Source organism: Eurytemora carolleeae, unplaced genomic scaffold (assembly GCF_000591075.1).
Source record: "Eurytemora carolleeae unplaced genomic scaffold, Eaff_2.0 scaffold570, whole genome shotgun sequence".
Taxonomy (NCBI): Eukaryota; Metazoa; Arthropoda; class Copepoda; order Calanoida; family Temoridae; genus Eurytemora; species Eurytemora carolleeae.
Genome location: NW_019396508.1, coordinates 21,234 through 48,711, shown reverse-complemented (window position 1 = coordinate 48,711; position 27,478 = coordinate 21,234). Strand labels below are relative to the sequence as shown.

Below are 27,478 nucleotides of genomic sequence, written 5' to 3'. Positions count from 1 at the left end.
TTGAGTACAGAGATTATTGGATGAATGCAAACCAACATTATGTGGAGCCATGGGCGTACACAAGAACTTCACAGGGGGGGGGGGCGTGTAAGTATAATTCGCATCTTTCCTGAAAATGAAAATTTAATACCAAAAACAAATTAATACCATCCACTCATTACCTTCTGGAAAAATTTTTAAACGACACTTACGTTTTCGAATAGTTAAAATATATGCAAACTTTTTAATCAAATAAGGGATAGTTCAGATATTAAAGAAAAAAGAGGAGGTGTTAAACCTATTTCGGTTCACTCCCTTAAAGTAAAAAAGAATAAAAGATCTAATAAAGCTTTTAAACTAAATATTTCAATTCAAAGTAATTAAAATACAAAAATGTTTAACAAAAACAATTTTCCGCTTTATTGACAACAATATTTAATGTTTTATTATTAATTATATCAATACATTTAGTTTTAACAGTACAAATATATCACAGAGGTTTTAAATTGAATTATTTGATCCCAGAGGTAGAACTTTCAAACAACATTTCTCCCGGCGTTTCTTTTATGTTTGAATTCAAATTATGCAGCTGAAAACTCCACCTCTGGGTTCATTAACGTAGCACGGATTCTCTTTAATGTTTGAGATCTGAAAATAGTGAGGTCTAGGTCTATCTTTGGAGAGATGTATTTTGTAAAATTAATCATATTGGAGAAGCGCCATTTTATTAAACTTTTCTGTGTGGTTAGTCAGGATACTCATCTCCTAGAGTTAGAGTTAAGATTAAAAGCTCAAGATCACTTCGTACAAACATGTTTTTCGAAACTTCGAGTTTATCCTGTAATCCAGCTTCTCCCCTGAAGGGATATTAAGTCCAGTGTTTAATCCTTCTCAGGACTTAAATTTGCTCTGGTTGCTAAACCTGATCATGTTGTTGGTATAACAAGACAACCTATTGATACAACTCAAGATTTAGCTGGAATTAGGTTAAATCCAGATCTGAGTTAAATCCAGGGATTTAAATCCTGGATGAGGATCTTTTAAACATCTCCAAATCTTCCTCCTTTCCAGTTTGGATCCATCGGAGGAAGATATCTTGGATATATGTTCTGGTAGGTGTATGGCAACTCAATCGGAGGAGGAGGAGGTGGTGGAAGATCATACTGATATTGGTTCTGTGTTTGGTAGGTTCGGGGAATCCGGTCCTGCTCTGGGTCCCCTGCAAGATACAGATTATTAATTTAACTGTTTCAAACTATTGTTGGATTAATAAAGGATTTAAAAATATTTAATTTAAACGGAGAAAAAATTTTTGAAAAGAAGAATGGGAATTTTTTAGTTAGATATTATTAAATACTTTTTATTTTCTTCTAAACTGGAAAAAATAGAGATTTTTATTTAGCTAAAGATTTGTATATTTGTATCTGTTATAGCTCTAAACATAAACCTTGAACATTTTAAGAGACATATCAGTAGTCATAACAGATACAACTTAGCAATTTCTATTATTAGAAATGAAAGAAAAATATATATATATATATTAACAATGATTTAACGGTATTGAAAGAAAAAAAAATAAAGAAAAAGCTGAAAATGAACGTTTGATTTATAAACAGGTTTCATTAATCATAAAATAAATAGAATTATTTCTTCCCATTACTAAATTATTAACAAAGAGAAAACTCAGTAAATAGTAAAGAATTGAAATAGTAGTGACTCCTAACCACTTGTAAGTAAGAGCTTCAAATTAAAGTAGGAAAGAGGTAGGTGCTCCAAACTATATTAGGAAAGAGGTCGGTGCTCCAAACTATAGTAGGAAAGAGGTCGGTGCTCAAAGCTATTGTAGGAAAGAGGTCGGTGCTCCAAACTAATGTATAAAAGAGGTCGGTGCTCCAAACTATAGTATGAAAGAGGTCGGTGCTCCAAACTATAGTAGGAAAGAGGTCGGTGCTCCAAACTATTATAGGAAAGAGGTCGGTGCTCCAAACTATTGTAGGAAAGAGGTCGGTGCTCCAAACTATAGTAGGAAAGAAGTCGGTGCTCCAAACTATAGTAGGAAAGAGGTCGCGGTACTCCAAACTATAGTAGGAAAGAGTTCGTGGTGCTCAAAACTATAGTAGGAAAGAGATCGGTGCTCCAAACTTTAGTAGGAAAGAGGTCGCGGTGCTCCAAACTATAGTAGGAAAGAGGTCGCGGTGCTCCAAACTATTGTAGGAAATAGGTTGCGGTGCTCCAAACTATATTAGCAGGAAAGAGTCGGGGCGGCAATTTAGGAAGGAAGTTGCAGTTTTAACTTTAAATTTTAAATCTTAACGTTTTGGATTGCATATTAAACTAGATATTTTATTGATCTGGTTAAAATAGATGATGATCTCAAATTAAGAGATATATTGCTGATATTTGACAATCCTAATTAGTGAGGAAAGAAAAAAATACCGGACATTAAGATAAGAATATTTGGTTTTGATTTAATAGAGCTGAGTGCTTGCCACATATTCTAGTTTTCTAGTTCCTTTATTTTTTAACCGTGATGGTGTAATTTTTGAAATTTCTAACTTTAGAATTTCTAACTTTTTGCTAAATGTCTAGGTTTGGCAATGAAAATGGCTGAGCTAAATTAAAAGGTTTGGAACGGGAAAGATCTCAGCTAAATGTCCAGGTTTGGGACGGGAAAAGTCTGCGCTAAATGAAAAGGTTTGGGACGGGAAAAGTCTGAGCTGAGTCTAGGTTTGGTAATAAAAATTACTGAGCTAAAAGTTCAGGTTTGGGAGGGGAAATGTCTGAGCTAAATGTCTAGGTTTGGGAGGGGAAATGTCTGAGCTAAATGAAAAAGTTTGGAACGGGAAAAGTCTGAGCTGAGTCTAGGTTTGGCAATTAAAATGGCTGAGCTAAATGTCCAGGTTTGGGACGGGAAAAGTCTGAGCTAAATGAAAAGGTTCGTGACGGGAAAAGTCTGAGCTGAGTCTAGGTTTGGCAATGAAAATGGCTGAGCTAAATGTCCAGGTTTGGGACGGGAAAAGTCTGAGCTAAATGAAAAGGTTCGGGACGGGAAAAGTCTGAGCTGAGTCTAGGTTTGGCAATAAAAATTAAGGAGCTAAAAGTTCAGGTTGGGATGGTAAAAGTCTGAGCTAAATGTCTAGGTTTGGCAATGAAAATGGCTGAGCTAAATGTCCAGGTTTGAGAGGGGAAAATTCTGAGCTAAATAGGTTTGGTACGAATCTAAGGGAAAAGAAAATGAAATATCTCTTCACTTGGCAAGGTTGGTAGGTTCTCCTGTTCTGAATAAATCATTAAATCTTCCAGCTCCGTTACCTTAATCTAGGATTTGGAACCATTTATAAATATTTACGCTTCTATGTCTTGTATGCATTTACAGTATTTAGCAATAGATAAAGGAATTGAGTCTTTGTAACAAACTCTGATTTTCTAATACCTATATTTTTTCCACCTCATAGTGTACACCTTTGATATTTCAAACTTAGATTATTTGATCTATCAGAATTCATAGATTGAAATATCAAGGTCTACGGCATTGGGTTACAAAGATATGGAGATTTGAAAATCATAGTTTGTGACAAAGGCTCAATTCCTTTCTAGCGTAAACATAAATGACATATACAAATGATAAGTAAATAGTGTCGTTATGCATGCTTGTTAAATATGTGAACAAAATAAAATGGTGTCTGGTGTAAAAAAAAACTACTTTGGCAATGTAAGATTTAAGGAGGAAAGTGCCATTAAGGGCGCCTCTTAAAACTTTTAACATAAAACTATTGTTACTTGAACTTGATGTGCATCGGGAGGATTAGGTTTAAGGTTTATCAGCCTCAATCTTTTTATTTCAAGGGATGTCTCATAATCACGAAACTTCAATTAAAGGAATTGAGTCTTTGCCACAAACTCTACTTTTCTAAACCGTATTTCTTTGGATTCCAATGTCGTAGACCTTAGGTATTTCAAACTATGAATTCTTTTAGATCAAATTATATAAGTTTGAACTTTGAAATATCAAAGATGTACGACATTGGGTTCCAAAGACATAAGAATTATAAATTCAGAGTTTGTGGTATTGACTCAATTCCTTTGAAGCTACATGTTTTCTAAAAGACCCTGGATAAGCTAAAGGTTTACCCTATCTACAAACAAATTATATAATGTGGAGTAGTCGGTATGTATTCTTTTTTACAATCTAGAAACAATTTAATAAATTAGGCCATTTAAAATTCCAATTAGACATCTATAGAATCTCTATACGTCTAATAATCATATTTTCATTTTAAACTAAATTTAAGACTTTATGTAAGTTATTAACCCTGGTAACATGCTGAAACAGTAGTTTTTATATGATCATAGTAAATCTATATAAAGTGCAGAAAGTGTAGATTTAAACTTCTAGTTCTAAAACTAGAGATGAGAGTATAAAGTGCAGGGTTTGGGAGTTGTATGAGCAAGTATGTAGGACAGGGTTGAGGAAGACGCATGCTGTACCTTAGCTCAAGGTAGTTGGTCCGGTTGGTCATAACCAGACCAACCCCGTCTCTTCTTCTGTTATGCTAGTCAGGTCTGGTAAAAAGATAACATGTTGTTAGTAAAGCAGGAGGGAAATTGGAAACTCAAGGAAATATTGGTTAGTCAAGAGAATCTCTCACATTAGGTTTAATCTGCAGAATCATCTGCAGTAGGTTCGGGGTTTAAACTTTGCTATATTGTAGGGCGTAGGGGGAGTTGTTGTCTGAAAATTAAAAAGAATACTGCAGTAGAATGAAAGGAAATAAAATTCTTTAATAGAAAACATCAGGGAGCGATTATTGGTTTCCATCTTGTAGAAGAATAGAAGGAGAAGAGAAGAGATAAAGAGAAGAAACGAAGGAAGGGAAAAAAGAGAAGAAAAGAGATATAGAGAAGAAAGGAAGGAATGGGGGAAAGAGAAGAAAAGACAAAAAGAAAAGAATGGAAAAACCAGAATAAGAGAAAGAAAATAAAAACAGTATAAAACTAAAAGTTAGTTGCTGATGGAGTGTAAAGTTTAAAAAATTTAAAAAAGGAGAAAAAGGAGGAAGGAAGAGGGGGGAGGTAGAGGGGGGGTAGAAAGAAATAATGGAAGGCCGCAGAGGAGGGAGAAAGCGCAGAATAAAAAAACAGATATTAAGGTAAATAAAAGTCTTTTTATTTATAGAAGTGAAAATTATTCATGATAAATTCTGTTAAACCTTGTTTTATATCATAGGAAGCCTTGTTTAGAAGGAGAACAAAAACTTAAAAACAGACAAACATACACACTTCATAGAGTAGTGTCAGTTTTCTGGGAGAAATAGCTGANTCCAACAAGAACTAGAGGAATTGAAACTGAAACATTTAGAAAATAACTCAGTTTGAACCAAGGACTGCATTCAGTAATTCAAATAAAGTTATTTAGTTTCCAAGAAGATCGAAGTCGCATTGGAAGAAGGATGAGACTGGATAGGGTTTGAAATGGGAAGAACTAGAGAAGGATTGGAGAGATTAAGAATGATTGGAAAATAATTGGAGAAGGGTCTAAGACGGATTGGAGAATAGTTTAAGATGAATTGGAGAATAGTTTAAGACGGATTGGAGAATAGTTTAAGACGGATTGAAGAAGAGTTTAAGACGGATTGGAGAATACTTAACAACCAATTTGAGAAAAGTTTAAGACGGGTTGGAGTATAGTTTAAGACGGGTTGGAGTATAGTTTAAGAAATTTGAGAAAAGTAAAGACGGATTGGAGTATAGTTTTGAAGACGGGTTGGAGTATAGTTTAAGAAATTTGAGAAAAGTAAAGACGGATTGGAGAAAAGTTTAAGACGGGTTTGAGTATAGTTTAAGACTAATTTGAGAAAAGTAAAGACGGATTGGAGTATAGTTTTGCGTGAACTGGTGAAGGATTGGAGAAAAATTGATTAAAGATTCATAAAGGGTTTGAGAAACACTGAAGTAGGATTTGGGTAGGATTGTACAAGGACCATATTAAGACCAGGATAAGATTTGAGAAGAGAAGTATTAGAATAGTTCTATTCTACTAAAAGTATGATTGTTGTTTGCGCGGAAATATCTTTTTTTTCAAAAGTTTTCCTAAAGTTTAAGAATTAATCATAATACTGTAGATTATGAGAGTACTCTCAGTTCTTGTTTTTCTCTTTAATATCCAAACAAGTAGAAAAGATGAAATGGCACATCACGTGCTTTACGAATGACCTGAAGAATCTGTTTAAACCTAAGTTTTTATGAAAAATATAAAAGAAACTGCGTGCTATAGAACCTACCTAGAGAATGGATGAATCTTTGTCGACTGAGATCTTCGTCATATGAGTATCCAGGTGTCTGCTTGGGTAGGGTTCCGTAAACTGAAGCCAGGGACCTGGGGGGATGGTTTCCAGGTTGGGATGAATAGATAGGATTATGATCTATAAGATATGTACTCCCAGGGCCTCGCATACGCGGGTCATCAAATTCATCCTTAAGAAATATATTCTGTTATAAACTTTTTTCTTTGTTATGTTTTCACGTTGTTGGTTTATTTTGAAAAGTTTTTTAAACATAGTTTTCTGTTTAATGTACGGTAAAGAGAACTCAAGTGTTAAGGGACATTAAATTCTAAATTCCCTGAGGATTTATTTCTTTTTTACTTTTTATATTTCTGTGTAAATATATATATATATATATATATATATATATATATATATATGTAATATGTATTTTTAAGTAAGTGTATCTAAAGTAATGTATGTATATGTTTGTGTAGAGTATATGTTAAAGCAAAGGGAAAACATTGAGAGAAAAAGAAGAAAATTCTCTGCTTGAGAAAACACAAAAAACAAAATACTTATGACGTCAACCATAGAAAATATAGACTCATTGACAATCAATCAAATCAAATCAAAAATAATCAAGCTTCAAGATTTGGCTTATTTTTGGCCAGACTTTTGTTTAAAAATAGGCAATGGCGTCATCACTATTCTCATTTATTCCTGCTCTGTGTTTGTAGGCCATTACTAGAAACTTTTACCAATATACACACCATTTCCCGAAAACCAGATTAAAAACTTTCACCATCTTAAAAACCAAAGTTTAGTTTGAGAAGACATGTGCAGGGTAATGGGGGACATTTTATTCCCCAATTGTAACCGGCTCTTTTCTACTCAATCCTACGGTAGGATTCCTACCCCTCTCTTAACGTACTATTTCTTAGATCCATCTTCAATAAAGTATTCCGGTTCCCTATTTAATACACACGTACTTTAAACTACCCGGAGCAACAACTTTTTCTTGCAGAAAATGACTTTTAGGAGAAAAGTTTTTCCAACCTTTTTATTTATCAGGCTTTCACTATCCAAACAATAAAATTTAGGATGCATCCCTCTCCCCCTGGGTAGGAGAACTGTACCTGAATATGTGAGTTTCTGTGCTCCATGTCCGATGCAAAGTAGTTGCTGGATCTATCAGAGACATCGGAGAGTGTATCCCCCATAGTCTCGTTATAACTGCTCCCAACAAACATCTCAATAGTAGCAGATTTACTGCTAGCATTGGAGCTTCCTCCTCCTTTAATAAATGTTTATTATTTCTATATATATTATTTATATAATAAACAGGTTAAATACAGAATATACTGTTCAAATGTCAAATTAAATTGTTATATATATATATATATATTATTTATATAATAAACAGGTTAAATACAGAATATACTGTTCAAATGTCAAATTAAATTGTTTACACTGGGCAAGCATGCAAATAATGTGTTCTATGTTTAAATACAAACAAAGTGCATATAAACACTTGGTTTATATCACGAAAAATTAGAGGACTTGATTTAAAGTCTAGTGATTCTTAATTCAAAACCCATTTTCATCCATTAAAGTACGTAGATTTTTTGTATTTGTTTTTTTTTATAAATTTTGACCCATGTATTTAAAACTTTTAAGTATAGAAGGTCTCGTACGCTATTTCGACGGGGTTTGAATGAGAGATCAAAGAATTTAGATATTCCGATATAGACAGAATGCACTCCGTTGTATGTTAGTTTTACGTGTCATGTATAGTGTAAACCCCAGTTAAACAAAAATACAGGATTATCTTTTTTGAGATATATTCCAGAGGAAAACGGATATTGTAAAATGATGTGATATGAGCAAACTTCTTGAAATTAATTTCTCTAAATTCTTCAAGTATTGAAGGAGAGAGATCTTGAGATTGAAGTGGGTACGGAGAAGCTAGTTCAACACTAATTAATTGTAAAGTTGAAGAGTGCACTTTGTGGTGAATTTAGCTTTGGAGCTTCTCTTGGTGCTCTCAAACATCTGAAATCTTCTATTGGAGATTTAAAATCCTGGAGCTTATTTTAGGAACACACTTTAAGGAACCCTGGAGCTTATTTTAGGGATACACTTAGATCTTTTAGGAACCCTGGAACTCATTTTAGGGATACACTTAGATCTTTAAGGAACCCCAAAGCTTTTGTGACACTTAGAGCTCCATAGAAACTTAAAGTTCCTGAAAGCTACAGCTTCCAGGAAATCTGGAGCAACAAAAATTCCTTAGGATAAAGATTTTCTGTGGTTTAGAAGAAGGAATTCTTGGATTGAAGAAAGTGGTGCAGGAAAATTAGATTTAACAACCCCAGAATCCGGAATTAATATTTCACCAGAATTCACAAATTAGGCTTAGGCTTAGAAGGAGGAGGAGAAGGAGGAGGAGGAGGAGTAGAAGGAGGAGGAGGAAGAGTAGTAGGAGGAAAAGGAGGAGGAGTAGGAGATTTATGGAGGAGGAGAGAAGGATTGGTTTGAAGCTGAGACTGAAGAAAAAATAAGAATTCGGAATAGCGAAAATTATTACAAAGAAGAATGAATTAAGAGGAAAATTTTAAACCAGAACTCCAGGTTCAAGTAGGTTCTGAAACCAGAACTCCAGGTTCATGTAGATTCTGAAACCAGAACTCCAGGTTCAAGTAGATTCTGAAACCAGAACTCCAGGTTCAAGTAGGTTCTGGAACCAGAACTCCAGATTCAAGTAGGTTCTGAAACCAGAACTTCAGATTCAAGTAGGTTCTAAAACCAGAACTCCGGGTTCAAGTCGGTTCTGGAACCAGAACTCCAGGTTCAAGCAGATTTTGAAACCAGATTCAAGTAGGTTCTAATACCAGAACACCGGGTTCAAATAGGTTCTGGAACCAGAACTCCAGGTTTAAGTAGATTCTGAAACCAGAACTTTAGGTTCAAGTAGGTTCTTAAACCAGAACACCGGGTTCAAGTAGATTCTAGAACCAGAACTCCTAGTTTAAGTAGGTTCTGAAACCGTAACACCAGGCTCAAGGAGGTTCTGGAACCAAAACACCAGATTCAATTAGGTTCTGGAACCAAGTTCAAGTAAAAACTAGTTTTAAGTTTGGTTAATTATAAATCTAGGTGCTGATTTACTAGTAGAAAATGAACCCTCGTGCTGGGTGTAATATATCAAAAAGATTGATTTGTTTCAAACTTTTTTGATTCCTTCTATGGTTCAGGTTTTGCATGAATTAGGTTTGTTTTTCTCCCGTCTGTTGTCTCCGTGAACAAACAAGGACACAATATCTAGACTATACACAAGTGTCTGGAGTTACAACCAGTACACATCAAACCCTTTCATTCTCCATACCGGAGAAATGAAGCAAACAAGAGAGAGCCCCCTGTCTATATAAGAGATTGATAAACCGAAAGAATACTTCCCTCTCTCTATTTCTCTCTCTCTTTCTTTAGTTCAATATTCCATAACAATGGTATCTACAATACATTATACTTTTCATATATCAGAATAGCAGAGAATAGAAGATACTACAAGTTATTGCTATCTAGGGATACTCTATTTCTTGCAACAGGAAGTTTATACGCTCCCCGAATAGCCCCCCCCCCTCAGAGGAACTATCTTCTACTCATATCTTATATGAAAAAATTACAATGTAAGTTAATCTAAATACTACTTAAAGGGTTAGTTTGATTAGTAAAAACGAAGGAAAAGTTAGTTTATCTCCAGACTATCATGAACCTGTTAGATCTATGATATTCTGTATAATCACACCACCCAGAGAAAGAGAGATTAGCAGAAGAACCTAATATAGATTTCCTACCGTTCGGAGCACTTTTCTCGGCTACAGTAATCCTCCTACGGACGTAACATGAGACAAGGACGATATTTAGTAGAAGAAGGACAACTCCGACAGCGGAGACGGTCACAATTATTAGAAAAGGAATGTCTTCCTTCTCGCTGAGGACGGAGTTAATCTCACTATCCCTTGAACCCGGGGGAGGGTCACCTAGAAAACAATACAAGGATTAGTTTTAGTTTCTTACCGAACAAATGCTTAGCTGCTCTCCGTCTTAGATAGCAGTAGAGGAGAGCAAGGTTTATAACAAGTAGGATTGATCCAACCACGGTTACTATAGTTAAAGTACTACTGGATTCATCTCGGGGAGGATCAGGGTTACCTTTCTCACCTTCTTTTACCTCAGCAATAGCCTCGCCTGGCAGCGTGGAAAAAATAATGAAAAATGAGAAAAATGTTATTATTTTTACAAAAAACATGATTTCAGATCTAATTTCATGGTTTACATTTTATTACGTCAAATAAAACGCAACTTATTCCTAATCCTAATCATTCTTAGGAAACCCTGTTAAGTCTTACCGAAATTTTCTTTTTGGGTAAACTGAAAACTTTCTTTTATTCTTTTTAATCTTTTAGAATTATTATTAAATCTTAATTCTCATTTCTAATTCTACTTAAAAGACTAACCACTAGTTAACTATTCTATATCAAACCTCACCATTATAAAGTCCTATTTGAAAGCCTACTCTATTCTAGGTTTGAATATCTAAATGATGTAACACACTAATCAGGAGTCTAGGAGTCTACCGGAGTTAATCTCCGATTAATCTGAACCTTATAAATTATTCATGAATTACTTACTTGCAGTTTTAGCTTTGACAGGAGAACTAGTATAGTTACTCTCTCCTATCTTGTTATGCGCCATGATAGTGAAACTATACTCGGAGTTGGGTTGAAGATCTCCGACCTCGAAGGTTGTCACGTCTTCCTTGACGTCTACGGTGAAGAAATGCTCGCTTCCTTCCTTCCTCATCCTGAGCCTGTATCTCTGTTTAAACCCTCCATCAAACCCAGGTTGCCAGGTTAATGTGACGGATTTATAAGTTACCCCAAGTGCTTGTAGATCCTCTGGTGGGTCAGGATGGCTCTTTATGTTAAGTTGGATTGTATGTTCGTCCGAACCCAGAACATTGGTTGCAACACACTTATACTTTCCGTAGTCTGTAGAACCAACATCTTCAATATACAAGGAGGACTCCCAGGTTAGAGGATCAGGTTTAGAAACTGTTTCGGTATATTTTGAAGATTTAGATTGTTGTGTTGGAGTAGCTAGCTGCTGACCTTCCTTCTGCCAGAAGAATGTAATGTTATTGGCTCCGGTAGCTCTGCAGAGTAGCTTGGCTTTGTCCCCTCTGTTGAAACCAGCTTTGGATAGACCAGGAGATTTATCGATGTCCGGCTTATCTGAAATATATCAGAAGCGTTAATTTCCCAGTTGGCTCTTTTCTATACAATATACAATATACAATATACATACACACTGGGTTATCATTTTCACAAAAAAATATTGTGAAATATTGTGAAAAATTGTGAATGTGATTATAGAAGGTTTATTTTTGAAAACTATTTTTATTGTTTAAAACACACTCATATTCGTATAACAATCGAGTTTATAACATTAATTGTGTTAGTAATATGTGTGTGCCTGTAAACGTCTGTGTTTAGAAGACTCACGTGTTTTCTGTTTTTATATGTTTGTGTTTGTAACACCTTAATGTTTGTTTACAATGATTACAGTATAGTTTATAATATCATGTATTGTTATGAATATCTAAGGATGATAAAGATACCGGAGAAAACTGTTTGTCTTGAAGGATCATTATGCATGCCTGGGATAAATATAATAAGAAAAGACGAAACAAATAGGTTCTAGGAGCAGTAGTGTGTAGTATTATAGGATATTTATTATTTCTAGACCAAGGTATAAAGGAGATACTACATCATTCCCCTGGCATGAGAAACATGCGGAGTATTTTCAGTCATCATGACGTTTCCTAAACCGGACCCGGAGTCGGCACGAAATAATATCCGCGAAAGTTTAAAAGTTTAAATCTACACCAGGAGAAAAGGTATTGTGTAAAGGAAAAGTAGAAGGAAGAGAACTGACTGAATTAAGATGGACTTGAAATCTTTTCAAAGATTTATCTCTAAAGGAAAAAGGTTTTATCCGTTGATGGAAAGAATGCAAGTTGGAAAATGGATTGGTGTAAATAAGATTTAACGCTCTGCACTTACGTCTAACAAGAAGATAGAAGGTTTCGGAGATTTCAACTGGTTTTGAAGCTGGAACTCCGTTGTTGGCGATACAAGTGAACACCCCAGAGTCACTCTTAGTCGTATTGAAGAGGGTCAGGACGGATCCTGAGTCCGTTAGCCTTATCTTTCCTCGTTCCTCTGTATATACATAATGATTAGTGTTTAATAAACCAGATCATATCTCATTTCTAGATGTTTGCATACATACATCTGTCCCGGAGAGAGTAAATTAATTATGTCCCTGATTCTCTATGTGAGTCTAGGATGAAATAAAACTAATTATGCTTAAACACAAAAATATTCAGGTGAAATGAAATATTGTTGAATATGAAAAGGTTCTAAATGAGTGGTTGATTTAACTATTTTGTATTTTACTTAATGAATGAAGCCCCTGGGATATTAGAGATGGAAAGAAAAAATGCTAAACTAATTTTACAGGAATTGATCCAGTTTTACGTTGCTTACCAAACTTGTAATCTGGTCTTTTCCAGGATAGGGTTGAAGCAGTGAGAGGCGTCGCATCAACGTTACACTTGATTTCCGCCGGAGCTCCGCTATCTACCTCGATCACTAGCGTGTTTGGCAGGAATCTGAATATTAGGATTGAGAGAGAAGACACATAATGTCAGGAAAGAATATTTTACAATAAATAATCTTGTCAGAGTATAATAGAGAAAATGTGAACCTGGGTGGGTGCAGGATCGCAACTTTGACGGAAACAGTACTCTCTCCAACCTCGTTCTTTACTTTTAGAACATAGATCCCAGCATCTCCGAGTACTACGCTGTTAAACGTTAAACTTCCACCCTCGGAGACTATTCTAGTTCCAGGAACCGTTCTGTTCAACTTAGGTATGGAGATGGAAGGTTCGGCCGTCTTCTCCCAGCTGTAATCATCCAGGTTTACTTCCGGGTAAGCATTTACTCCGATACTCAACACTGCACTCTTTCCTTCCTCTACCAGGAACTCAGTTTTAACCCCGGAGAACTGGGGACGATCTAAATTAAAAAAGACATGTTTGAAGTGGAATTTAAATATATACAACAAAGAAACAGTATTAAAGGGAGGCCGGACAAATATTCAGGATTAAAACTAAATAAATTTGCTTACACTTGATGGTGAGAACCGTAGAATTGTGAACTGTGGTCATAGATGGATTATGTTTAGCCTCGCAGGAGAACACAGCTCCGACATGCTTAGTAGTAACATCAATATGAAGAAGGTTGGTTGTTACAACTCCGGCAAAGGGTCCAGGTCGGGATACAGAGTCAGTAGAGGGAAGAATATTTCCGTTGTATCTCCACTGCATCTCAACTCCAGGACTACTTGTATCCGTGATACATGTTAAAACTGCTGATTTCCCTTCCACAGGTTTCTCGGGATCTACCGTGATTGTAAGGATTCTTGGTGGGAATTCTACCGCCATCTTGAAGCTTTTTGTGACTGGAGTATCCGGGTTGGCTTCATTCACACCCCGACATTCATAAACTTTATCATTATCAGATCTGTCAATTTTAACAAATATCTCTGAGCTCACGTAGGAATCACTCTCTCCTACGTCCGGGATTGTGTTTTCCATTTTGGTGTCTCCGGAAAACCATTCTAGGGTTGGAAGCGGGTTACCGGAGACAGCCGTGCACTTGATCCTTCTCTCCGTACCCTCATTAACTATATCTCCGGTTGAGTACCCTGTGATGGTTAAATCATCGGGAGGATCTGGAAATAAAACCAAATGAATGTGACATAGAATGTAAATGGCCACCAATCATATAAAATTATTATCCACTCAGAGCTCAGCTTGGCTTTTAAATTATCCTCAATTTGGAATTAGACTTTTCAGAATAAATTTTAGGTTTTAGACTTTAGGGGTAGGAGAAAACATTATTTTCAATTTTACTAAAATTCTAAACAACTTTTATCTTTGAGAAAAAAAATCAAATTCAGTGATTTATGTTTTAGATAATAAAAGAAACGTCAACCTGCCTCTTATTATTATGGTGAAAAAAGTTTGGAAAACTTTTGAAATTTTGAAAGTTGCAAAGAAACTGTATTTCTGAATTGAATGAGAATACTGTACTTACATAGAACTGTGATTTTATGAGATTGAACTTTAGTTGTACTCAGAGCAAAATTGTTCGCATAGCAGGAGACGTTCTTAGTCCTGTAGGAGTCAGATACAGTGAAGGAGATGTTTGACTTGGTCACCCATCCACCCTCATCGGAGGTATCGTTCCTGGTGTAGATAGCTGGCAGAATACGCCCACCTATCACCCACTGGATAGAGGAGGCTGGGTTCGAGTTCGAGGTCTCACATTCCAGGGTCACAGTTTCATTTATTCGAGCCATTTCAGGACCCTTGATAGTTACTGTATCCGGAGCAACTAGAAAATAAGATAGAATTAACAATTTTAAAAAGATACCAGAGATAACAATGTTAATTAATTTGTAGATAATATTGATACTTACATTGAACTGACATCACCATCTCTGCAGCAAGTGGACTGGAGACCATAATGTTAGAAGCTTCACATCTATACTTTGCATTGTTATCATCCGACCCGGCAATAAATCTTAGAACGTTCTTGCTCTTGGAACCCATCGTTGTGTAGGAATGATCAATCCTCTGTCCGTTCTTATACCAGATAATTGTTGCTAGAGGGTTCCCTCCGTAGGACTCACACACCAAGGTTACAGTTTGTCCCATCCTTATTGTTTCTCCTTCAATATATCCGATAATTTCAGGTCGCTCCGGTGGGTCTGAAATATAGGGTTTAATCTCAATATCTCCGACAGGTTGGATAGATTTGGTTTAATTTATCTACTCTGGGTAGTGAGAATATATCAGAGGACAAATGTTAATTAATTTACAAGGATTTATCTGTCACGACAAAAAAGTCTTTAATTTCTAGATAAAAGTATTTAAGCTTTTAAAAAAAGTAAAAATAGTATTTTTGGTTTCTAAACATCATCCAAATACTTTAACATGTAAATTCAGGGATAATATTTAATTAATGTTAGCGAATATCTTCCATGCAAGTTTTTACTTATTTGTTATTCATCTGACAAATCATCTTCATGTTTTCTGAATCTGCCTGTATCTAGTTAGAAGTATCCGGGTGTAAGGTTTAGTACAATGTTGTTCCAACCAAGTGCTCCGGGATGGAAAAGGAAATTATTGGATTAAAACCGGGTTCTCATCAATACAAGTCTTTCAGAGCCAGCATACTTAGATTCATTCAAGGAAAAGAAAGAAAGCGACGTTATCTTGTAATTTCAAAGCTTGGATAAATCTTTAGTTTGCTCAGAACTTCCCTGATTTGACGTTTATTACAAACTGTAAAACTATGAAAAAGGCTGAGCATTCTATCCTGGGATTTTTACAAAAAATTTGTTGTTTAAAATGTTCAAGAATTGTACTATAACTTCTTCTTGAATTGTTTTATGTAACAGTTAGAGTTGAATGTTGGTGTGCGAACTATGCAACTGTGAATTCAGGAGTTTTAACTCGTCAGATAATGCCGAGAATAGAATAGAGACAATTCTTAATTAGTTCCAACTCCATTTACTTACATTGTACTGAAAGAAGAAAGTTCACACGGCGGGTTTCCCCTCGCAGGCCCCCGTGAACCGCCTCACAGGCGTAGGTTGCCTGGTTGTCACCAGATTTGGCGGTCATCTTGAGTTTACTCACAACCGTCTTACGGTTTGGTAATGATCCATCCTCCTCTTTCGTTTCTATTTCAACGTTGTCTGAAACATACATAGGATTAAGTTTAGAAGAAAACTTAAAATTCTTCTTCAGGTTCTACATATAACAGGAGTTTACGAGGGTTGGAGAAAAATGAAGGTTTTAGGAAGATCAAACAACTTCTCCGAGGTTTCAATCTCATTAAAGTGAGTGAAGACAATTTGTATAATATGCCAGAGAATTTTTAATAACAAATATACCAACAAAATTAGGATATAAATAAACATACCAAACTAAATTTGGATATAAATGAACCTACCAACAAGAACTAGGATATACATAAACATGCCAGCAAGAACTAGGATAAAAATTAACCTTCCAACAAGAACTAGCATATAAATAAACATACCAGCAAGAAATAGTATTTAAATGAACCTTCCAACAAGAACTAGGATTTATATGAACCTACCAACAAGAACTAGGATATATATGAACCTACCAACAAGAACTCGGATATAAATGAACCCATTAACAAGAACTAGGATTTATATAAACCTACCAACAAGAACTAGGATGTAAATGAACCTACTAACAAGAACTAGGATATATGAACCTATCAACAAGAACTTGGATATAAATTAACCTACTAACAAGAACTAGGATATATATGAACCTACCAGTACCAACAAGAACTAGAATATATAGAACCTACCAACAAGAACTAGGATGTAAATGAGCCTACCAACAAGTGGAATGTTGTTTCTCAACCAAACAATCTCCGCTGCAGGTTTAGAGTCAGATACTTTACAACTAATCTCCAGGTTTTCATTCTCCTTCCTCTCTATCCTGGACCCGGAGTGATGTCCTATAAACTCGATTTTCTTCGGAGGCACTGAAACAATTAGGATTGTATTTCATGAATTTAGTTCGGATATCATTAGGAAGCTTTTAAATACTTAGTATACACTAACATCTTTTGAAGATAAGAAATTGTTTATGAAAACTTTTACAAAATTGTTTTTATTTATGCACTTTTTGATAGAAATAATAGTTTTAAACCAGAGGGTTTTAGGAGAGAAGAACAAGGAGGTTTTTTGTTGCAAAATATTGTTGAATATTATGTGGATAGGGGCGGTGGTCGGTTATGTACATTCTTAACCTCCTTTCCGATAGAAGTACAGTAGAGGGGGTCGTCATAAAAATTTGATGTGTTCAATACCCATTTCAGAACTATTTGGCAAATGCCAGCAGATTTCAAATATACTGTTCCTTCTCCTTTTACGATAAGTGTAGTTCTAATCAGATTAACATTTCAAATTCTATTTTCTCTTCCAATTCCATTCTTTTCTTTCCCTCCTACTATCTTCTCGCTTTCCCTCTCTCTCATCAGAATCCACCTCTTTTCCCCCGTCTTCTACTTTTCCTATCTTTCCCTTTCCTTCCCTTTCCTTCCCTTTCCTTCCCTTTCCTTCCCTTTTCTTCCCTTTCCTTCCCTTTCCTTCCGTTCCCTTCCCTTTCCTTCCCTTCCCTTCCCTTTCCTTGCTTCTACTGAGAATAGTTTCGCTAACTGTAAGTGTATCTGTATGGGTATTGAAGGGGAACTTGTAAAAGACAGCCTGAAATTGATGGAATTGACATTAATGTCAAAACTGTTTCAATTTGTATAATAATGTGGAACCCTCTATACAGTAAACTTCTAACTTTCTAGTTCTGTAGCTTTTGTCATAATGCCTTTTTACTCTGTTGGGTCTCTAACTCTGTAACTATCAGTTTGTTATTTACCCCTGGCGCAAACCTGCAATTTCCATCTAAACTTAGTAAAACGATCAAACTTAATATTTTATTGTTAGAAAGATTTAGGAAGGTTTCCGTTTACTTCACTAGCTCTAACAATCACTGCAAGGGGTAATTGCTCAGTACTCTGTATCTGCATTAAGCAAAGCAGAAGTTCCAACTCTAGCAGTGCAGAACTAAGTTGGATTTGATGGTTTAGCTGTTGGTTTGGTGGAGGGGGGAGGATGGAGATCTGAGCTTCAGGAAAAAGTTTAATTGAAAATCAGAAATGTTTCTTTTAATTTTTGCATTCGTACACTTTTCTTAGATTTTGCATTTATTTATAAATTCTAATATTTTTATTTCATGTTCAATGGCCTTTATATTTCTGTTATACTTACTATTATTAAACTTGATTTGGAAAGGAAATGGTAAACTATTTTTGCAGAAAAGTATTTGTGAATGTTTTGTTTTTTGTTTTTATTATACTTACAAAGTACAGTAAGGTATGCACTAGCTCTGATTGGTGGATTTCCACTTGCAGGACCAACCTGGCATTCATACTTAGAATCATCTAGTAGACTAGCATCACTTATCTAAATAGAGATTATGTACCTCTTATGTACTTTGTATGTACTTCTTATGCTTCCTATTTACTTCTTATGTACTTCTTAATACTTTTTATGCTTCTTATTTACTTCGTATGTACTTCTTATGCTTCTTATGTACTTATTATGTACTTCTTATGCTCCGTATTACTCCTAATGTATTTTTCATGTATCTGCGATGTGTTTAGTACTCATAATCTACATACTTCCACTAGAGCAAGATTTTGAATGAAAAAAAAACACGAAAACGCAGCTGTTTAAGATGAAATTATTAAACTTTTATATTCCTCCTTCTCGGACAACCTCATTGTAGAAATCTTGAAAAAATCCAGGTTTTGTGAGAATCCCTGGAGATGAATAGATAGACAGATAGTGGAAGTTGATAAACTCACCTGGAGATTGTATCGGCCCTCTTCATCCTGTCCGAGAACTCGATAACGTGGAAACCCCGGCAGATCTCGATCAAACCCTAAAATCAATCAATCAATCAATCAATCAATCAATTCATCTTTTAATGAGAAAGAGGTGCAATTAAGAGTATTTTATCTGTAATCTTTTTGAATCTTTTAGGTTAAATCAAAATTTCCTCCCAATGCATATTGGTTTTGAAGACTTGCATAAATCGACAAATTCCAATGCAAACTTTGAGCTTAAATCAGTGGTTTAACTATGTTCAAGATAAATCTCATTCATAAATGTCCAACTCTTGTCTTTGAATTGTAGTCTCCCCCTTACTCAATCAGTTCCCTGAGTAAGAGAGCAGTAAATGTTACAGCTATCAATTCTTGTCTTTATATCCTGGTTCTCTATCAACTATAAACCTAAGATGTCATAAACGTATCTTTATCATCATCTTTACAATCCAACTTGGTAAAGAAATGAAAATCTTTTTATGTGGTATTTTTTATTTTTAGAATTGATAATTTACTAATTATTATTAGTGTTTTATATAATCGTTTTTTTATCATTAAAATGTTTATAAAATCCTTATTGTCCCCCCCGCCCTGTATTCTAATATGCTATGATTAAATTGAACCACCTCGGATTGAGAATGCCCCCCCTCCACCTCCTGCTGTAAACACCGACCTGAATCACGAAATTTTTTGCAAGTTTAATTTAGATTTTTGAAAGCCCTGAAAGCCTGCGGTTTTTCTCCATTATTAGCATTGCCGAGTTTTGGACGGAGATTAACTAAATATAAAAAAAATCACGGAATAAGGCAATAACTGTCGGGGGCGGAGCGTACCGCTAGATTTGATCAAATCTAATCTTTGTGAGGTCTTTATGCTTTTAGGGAGGAGGGGGGGAACCCCGCAGTGAAAGCATAAATAACAGGTCCTAATGTGTCAAAACCCAACTTGAGAACTATTCCTGAATCCTGAATCTGCATTTTAATCTATTTCGTCCCGCCGGATCCACAAATATTTTGTAAACAAGTCGAGCAGACTTAAATATGCTTACCATTAGCGTAAATTCCAAAGTGGTGGTGGGGGGGGGGGAGAGAGAAAATTCAATATTTCAAACTATATTTTTGCAAATAAAGATAAAACCTGTTCAAAATTTATATATATAGCAATTTTTGCAGCATACACATTTATTATGAGAGAACTCTATATTTGTAGATAAAGAAGTGAGAGGGAGAAGGATGAGAAAGATTTTTGAATTTTCCTCTGAGAAATCCTTCTCGTCTTGGAATACACGTTCCATAAATCAAAGAAAGGACACGAAGAGCTAGAAGCTGAGAGACTCTGGATAAAGTGAAGAATAAATCAAATGTCTCGGATTCTGTGTATCTAGAACTAGACCTGGAGAGAAGGGTTTATATAAAAATGATTTCTCCGACCCATCCCAACCTTGTAGCAGAACAGCTATTGGATTCCAATACATAAATGCACACACTCACAATACTAATCTCATACTTTCTTCCGCTAGATAGACGCTAATCCGCTAATCAGACCTGTTTTGTATTTTTCTCCAGAGCCTAGTAATTGCAACCCTTATAGCTCCTAATTGTCACAGGAAAAATGGATTAATTGCTCATTAAATATTTAAGAATTAATTTCCTGAACTAGGTTTGACCAATAAAAGAAATTACTATCAGTATATTGACTGATATGCGAAAGCATTTCTTGCCAATTCAAGTAGGACCGGGAGAGTAGGAGTCCTGTGTTCCTGGGAGTACCAGGACAACAATTCTAGTTTTTACTAATCTAAACCATCTAGCTCTACACTTGCCAATCCCTTCTCTTCCCCCAAATATCCCACTATATATTCTCTGGGTTATATCCTGTCTATATTCATGTGCTATCATTACTAACTCTACCCCGCCATATCCTCATTTCAGAAATCGGATTCCAGATCTGAACATTAAAATCAGGTTTGAACATAAAATAGAGGTTTAAATATTAGAGATAGGTTTAAACATTAGACAGGTTTACACATCAGAGACAGATAGGTTTAAACATTAGACAGGTTTACACATCAGAGGCAGATAGGTTTAAGCATTAGACAGGTTTACACATCAGAGACAGATAGGTTTAAACGGAAAAGCATAATTTTTTGTAACATGTAATACGAGTATAGAACAAAAGAAATGTTGAGTATTTGTAAAACATCATTTCACTGATGAATAATTTTACAGAATAAACAGAACTAGCAATTGTTGTTTTTTGTACATAATAACATCTAAGCTTACAATACCAACGAACTTACGTTAAAAGTGATTAGAGCTGGTTTGGATAAATGTTTGCTCACAGACAGCTCGTTTTCTGGAAACCCAGGAGACAAGCTCAGAAAATACAGAATATGAGATTAGAAGTTGCTCCGAAACTTCGTGGGGAGAAGTATAACTAGATTAGGGTTAATAACTTAAATCTGATCATCTCTTCAGCTTTCTCTACCCCCTCCCACCCCCCTCCCCAAAATATTCCATCACCTTCCTTTCAAAGAACACATACTTTTGTTTCTTTTCCTTCTTTACATTTATAAAGGTTGAAGAATTCAATCAAACATTCTCAATCCTACTCCTCCACCTTTATCCAGTAGCACGAGTCAAGCTTAGGAAGCTTTAGTTCTTTTCACAAGTTTTCTCTTTTCCATTTCCTCCATACATATTTAGGGACTTGGAGTAAGAACGGATAGAAAAGATGAGTTGAAACCAACAAAACTAGACTTACCAACTTTTATCTGGTTGAGTAGATATAAGGCGGGGTCAGGGGAGGTTTTATAATAGAGGATGCAAGAAGGTGGTGGGGGGGGGGGTGGAAAGCTTGTGGCATTACAAATGTTAAAGGGATTTGAAAAATCGAAATGGTCTGAGGAATTGAAAGAGTTGGAGGAAAAGGAATGGTCGGAGGGATTGCAAGTGTCGGTGGAAAGGGAATGGTAGAAGGAATTGAAAAAGCTAGAGAACAGTCGGAGGGATTGAAAGAGTTTGAGGCAGTGGAATGGTCTGAGGAGTTGAATGAGTTGGAGGAAAAGAAATTGTCGGAGGGATTGGAAGAATTGGAAGGGATTAGGAATGGTCTGAGGGATGGAGGCAGAGGTGAGAAGGGACTTGGTTTTTTTTTCATGAAAAGAAAGGAGGGAGGAGGAGTGGGGGTTAGGGAAGGTTAACCGCGCAGTTTGAATTTTACTAATTATCATAAACGCCCTGCAGGTCTTGATATCCCGCAGTTAGTTTGTGTTTCGAGGTTTAAATTTCAGTATTATTTACAACAAGCCTGATAACACCAATACTAACTGCTTAGTTCAATTATAATATGCAAATATATAAACATCATAGCAAACTTAGAGTGTACCCCCCCCCCTCTCACTCCCGTGTGATATCTCTAGATACCCTTGGAAATGCTGAAACCAACCCGGAGCTAGAACCAACCCTCTGGAGCAGTGTAACCAGCTTGAATTGTTTCTTTTATTTGGATTAGAGTGGGTTTATTGAATTTCCCTAGTTGTAACATAAACACTATCTCAGCATAGCAGTAGATCCTCAGTCTTACAGTTTAACATTAAAACTCTATATTTTGCCTATAAAACTGGCATGTTCTACCACTTTAAGTTCTATTCTCTACGGGTCTCTACCTATGGAACTTGTATTGAGGTGTAGAAAGGATTATCAATTATAAAGAAACCACTCTATATTCTGTACCGACAATATACACCATTCAAACCCTTCTAGGTTTCATTTACACTCAGTTGTTAATACAGAAACTTCTCCTAGTTACATATACTTCTTTCCACTTGATCCATTAATCATTTTTATTCTCACTCGCTTTAAGTATTAAAGGTTAAAAATATTTCCATTTATTATTTAGACAATATAGTTCAAGTCTCTACATCAATAATATTCACATTTTAACCTAGAAAATATTGAAAATTTTAGCTCTGAAATGTACCAAGTTTTACAGAGAAAATGTTCCAACAATAAAGAAGAATCTGATAGTTTACCTAGAGTTAGTCCATCCTTTGTCCACTGAACACGTCCCAGGAGGTTTCCAACCTGACAACCTAGGACTGCTGTATCTCCCTCCGCAACACTTGTATTCCGGGGAGTTCGGAGAAAATACTGGAGGTCACAGACACCTTCTCCTAAACATAAATACTCAGGGTTAGTTTTTCCTCTGAGTAATCAGGGACAGAGACTGCAGGATTAAGGATTGATTGATATGCTCAGGGTATAAACTATAGTTCTGCACCAAAGTTTAATCAATAAACTGTACTCTAGTATTTCCTGTAACCAAATGTAAATATCTATTATTAACACCCTGATCCGACCCAACCAGGCCTGTTAAAATAAACCAAACTTTAACCGTGCTTTCCAGGCTCTAGACTCTTCTTTTTATATTAAAGTTCGCTTCAATCAGTTGAAAAACTGTCTGTTTAACTTTCAGTCCAAGCAACCTTAAAACTTTTAAACTTCTAAACATAGTGGCAAAAAGGGGTTTACGAATTTTTATCAAACTTTCAGAGAAAAGCGTTGCAATTTAAAAAATTTACACATCTAGTTTTGGCGTAAATATCTCTTCCTTCCTTATCATATTAAGCTTATAGAGTTGGATTCTAGTTTTGGCAGCAGGTTGAATATTTCTCCAAGAGTAGAAACTAGATTGCATCTCAAGATTGTCCTCCTTTATTGGAGTAATTGTCCTTCCAACAATTATTAATCTTATACCCTGATTCAGAATCATATATCAATCCTAGACCTGGATACAGACTCATACATCAATCCTAGACCTGGATACAGACTAATACATTAATCCTAGACCTGGATACAGAATCATACATTAATCCTAAACCTGGATACAGAACCATACATTAATCCTAGACCTGGATACATAGTCATATACATTAATCCTATACCTGGATACAGACTCATATATTAATCCTAGACCTGGATACAGACTCATATATTAATCCTATACCTGGATACATAGTCACACATTAATCCTAGACCTGGATACAGAATCATATACATTAATCCTAGACCTGGATACAGAATCATATATTAATCCTAGACCTGGATACAGACTCATATATTAATTCTAGAACTGGATACAGAATTATGCATTAATCCTAGACCGAGATACAGAATCATACATTAATCCTAAACCTGATACATCATACAGATAATTTGTTCTTGGATCTATTTACAGAACCTAAACTTACATATATTCTAATAAAAGCTTGGATACAGATTCAGACATTAATCCTAGACCTAGATACAGAACCTATATATATATATGTATAAGACAAGGGAATGGTTAGAATAATAGTCTAATTCTGAATAAACCCTGTTCCAATATTATACTTAACTCGGAGAAAATTTCTTCCCGAACTATAGAAAGGATTAAATATAAATTCGATCCTTGAATGATTTTCGTAAAATAAAAAAGAATTCAGAAAAATTTGATCAAATTAATGAAGAGTTCCAGGAATTTTCTTTAATTTTTAATTAGTCGTAATATTTTGATAAGAGTTTAATAACTAATCTAAAAGTAAATCTTTGTTTAAATTAAATTTAACTATTTGAAGCAAACTTGGCCTTTTAGGTACGTTGATCCAGCGTATTAATTCTTCAAAAATAAACGGTGTTTAAAAGAATAGAATTTCCACTGAAAAATCTTATTAAGTTTTTAAGAATAATATTTTTTCATTTTAAAATTGACGTGTTTTAAAAATTTAGTTAAGAAAGATATTAAATTATGATATATTTATTGAAACCTATGTATGTTTCTTATAAAAGGTCTTATTTTATTAGTAGTATTAGAAATAAATATTGAACAAAAAGCTTGTTCTATGACGCCATTTTGAAAAAAAAGTTCCGGACGTAAAAAGTTAATGTTTATTTCCTGAGGAAAAAACCTGCCAATACTGATTAAAGCCTTATAAATTGATCAATTGGTTTAAGTAGAAGGATATCTATCTCAGGGTTTTTAATAAAACATTTAAACAGATTTATTTTCAGTGCACCAGATTTTTAACAAAACTTTGCTTGAACTAAGAATTCTTGAGATAAGTAAGTTTAAAACTGTGAACATTTATTTAACACAATTTTAGTTTCTCAATTTAGACCTTATTTGTGACATCTTGGGAGAAAATTATTTTTTACTTCGGTCATTTTTTAGATTTAATTTTATGAACCCGAGGTTGCAGGAAGAAAGGTTGAATTTCTTGTTTTATTAGGGTTTGCCGGGGCCTGGTATTTCTCCGACCCTTTTGTTTCACTGTTTTCATCAAAAAGAAATAAGATTACATTTTCTATTGTTTGAAGGAAGTTTGAAAAGAGTTGAGGAGTTCTATACTCTCCTAGAATCCTAAGGAACAAGGATCATGAAGAGTAATGAAAACCTATTTCTATTATATGTTTTTTTTCAGTAATTTTTTCTCTTTTTTCTTTATTTTATTTATATTTTTTGATTCTGTCTGCCCCATTTTTCTAAATTCCTTTCTTTCATTTTTTCTTTTTCCTCTACTTCTCATCCCGCCTCTTCTGTAGTTTGATTAAATCTAATTTCCTATTAATGGTTTCTATGGTTTCTCCAGGTCCCTTGCATCATTAGGCAGGACTTTTGAATAATCAGTCTTAGCTTTGTAATCTTTGTCTCTAGGAATATATCATGTTGTTTCTTTATTTATCCTTAATCCTTGTACAGTAATATATTCAGGATTTGCATATAAAACACATATTATAGTCAAGTAGAATAATATAAGCGTAAGCTGTAAAGGCAAATCATCAAGGTCAGAACTATTATGAGAGAAACCTAACCTAATAACAAACCCTCTGTATAGTGTACAGCGTAGATTATAAAATGAAATAAACGCCATGTTCACTGTACAATATAACTGAAATATATTATTGAACACTTAGGAACTTGTCAAAAATGTGTTGATAAATATCTATAAGTCCATGTGCACCCTGGAGACCCTGGATAAGGTTTAGAAGGAAGCAGGAAACCACCTAATTATATAACTTTTCTCTCAACTCATGTTTACATTAAGAAATAAGCTCAGTCTCATTAAATTAATCATACAGATATGAAATGAAATATTCTTTTTTTTTCTTTTTCCGCTTTTGATTCCCCCCCCCCTCCTTTAAACCCCAACCATCTTCCCTTTTCCCTCCAAGTCCCTTGAGTCATGTTCCTGAAACCTGGTTTTCAGTAAAAAGCTGAACCCGGAGAAAAAGATACAAATCAACTTGGAACAATTTTAAGTCAATTTATCATTGTGGGGGGATTTCTTATTTCATCCCTATTCTGACAAGGATTCCAAATTGAAAACATCAGATATTTGTCAAACCTGGAATTCTATTTACATCTGAAACAGTTGTCAAGATCTGAAAACTATGTAAGAGATGAGAAGAATAATGTGTAAAGGATTATCAGGTTATAAGGTTATCAGGGATTGGGAGGAAAGGAGGAGAAGAAACAGAAGAAGGTGGAAAGGGAAAATAAAGAACAAAGAGAAATATTTGGGATGTTAAAGAAAAAGGGGAAAAAAAGGAGAAAAAGAGGAAGGGAAAGCACAAAGGGTAAAGGAAAAGGGAAAAGGGAAAAAGAAAGAGGTGAAAAGGACGACTAAGATCAAGGCATGATAAAAAGAGGAGAAGTAAAGAAAAATTTATCTTCATTGATGATTACAAGAAAAAATAATAAAATTTTTGTAGCGAAACAATATTCAATTTTTGACGAAAAATATCTATCCTGAATATGAAGTTTTGTTCGGCTGACAAGGATTGATTGATTGATTAATTAACGTTTATTTCCATATGCATCAATAGGCGAGCATCTTAAATATAACAGAAATGTATAAAAAATCAAATAAACCATTGACAGAAACATCAGACGCGAAACATAAATCGAACAAATAAAGAGTTGGAGGATTTGGAGGTTTTAAAATTTAAGCTTTGGTGTTGGTCTAACCGATAATTATTATTTATTGATTCAGCTCTAGCTTAACTATCATATTTAGCTCTAGCTTAACTATCATATTTACCTCTAGCTTAGCTATCATATTCAGCTCTAGCTTAACTTTCATATTCAGCTCTAGCTTATCTATCATACTCAGCTCTAGCTTAACTATCATATTCGGTTCTAGCTAAACTATCTTAGTGTTTACCAACCTTGGTGATATATTCTAATCGTTTAATTATTTCGTTTCTTTTTCTAATTTTAAGTTTTAATCTGACATTTACAACTCAAGTAATGGGGGGAAAGCAATTAAGACAAAAATAAAAGAAAGAAATCTAGATCATAACAAAGCTTATTTTTAACAATTATCACGCAGATACAAAAGAAAAATGTTTACCTAGGAAAAGTAGGAAAATTATTTTAACTACATTCGACATGATTCACTAGAGTAAACTAAAACAACTCGATAAAGTTCTCGAGATTTGGTAAATATATTCTTTTTTCACTTTTCCATGTTTATCGAAGTATCATATCTGCTGAACTAGCCGGATATAGTTGGGACGGGTTGGAGTAAACTATATCTCCGGTCCGGGGGAGCTACCGCTCTTGA

The 27,478-nt window shown here is 34.9% G+C and overlaps 1 protein-coding gene across 4 annotated transcripts; it reads right to left on the bottom strand.

The window, feature by feature from the left end:
• Positions 1-375: 375 nt before the first annotated feature.
• On the bottom strand, positions 376-27,478 carry LOC111704569 (nephrin). Of its 4 annotated transcripts, XM_023476847.1 has the most exons (18): positions 27,266-27,478; positions 22,907-23,047; positions 18,853-18,929; positions 18,346-18,448; positions 16,822-16,971; positions 15,962-16,141; positions 14,858-15,148; positions 14,473-14,772; positions 13,502-14,107; positions 13,077-13,389; positions 12,857-12,981; positions 12,371-12,529; positions 10,937-11,539; positions 10,100-10,285; positions 7,382-7,539; positions 6,261-6,453; positions 4,468-4,542; positions 1,111-1,198 (listed from the first exon to the last, which is right to left on the bottom strand). In XM_023476847.1, exons 1-17 carry the CDS (start codon positions 27,303-27,305, stop codon positions 4,496-4,498), a joined length of 3,672 nt encoding a protein of 1,223 aa, XP_023332615.1. In that variant the 5' UTR covers positions 27,306-27,478; the 3' UTR covers positions 1,111-1,198; positions 4,468-4,495. The 4 variants fall into 4 exon arrangements, with proteins under 4 accessions (XP_023332614.1, XP_023332613.1, XP_023332616.1 ...); XM_023476846.1 differs by lacking the exons at positions 4,468-4,542; positions 10,100-10,285 and adding an exon at positions 10,323-10,493 and having other exon boundaries at positions 376-1,198; XM_023476845.1 differs by lacking the exon at positions 4,468-4,542 and having other exon boundaries at positions 376-1,198.

Excerpts from the sequence above, each read along its gene's own strand:
- LOC111704569 (XM_023476845.1), bottom strand. The coding sequence starts at position 27,305 with ATGTCGAATGTAGTTAAAATAATTTTCCTACTTTTCCTAG. Across the intron at positions 18,930-22,906 it reads AAAGGATGGACTAACTCTAG|GGTTTGATCGAGATCTGCCG; the intron begins GTAAACTATCAG and ends GATTGATTTTAG. Across the intron at positions 11,540-12,370 it reads CTTCTATCTTCTTGTTAGAC|ATAAGCCGGACATCGATAAA; the intron begins GTAAGTGCAGAG and ends GATATATTTCAG.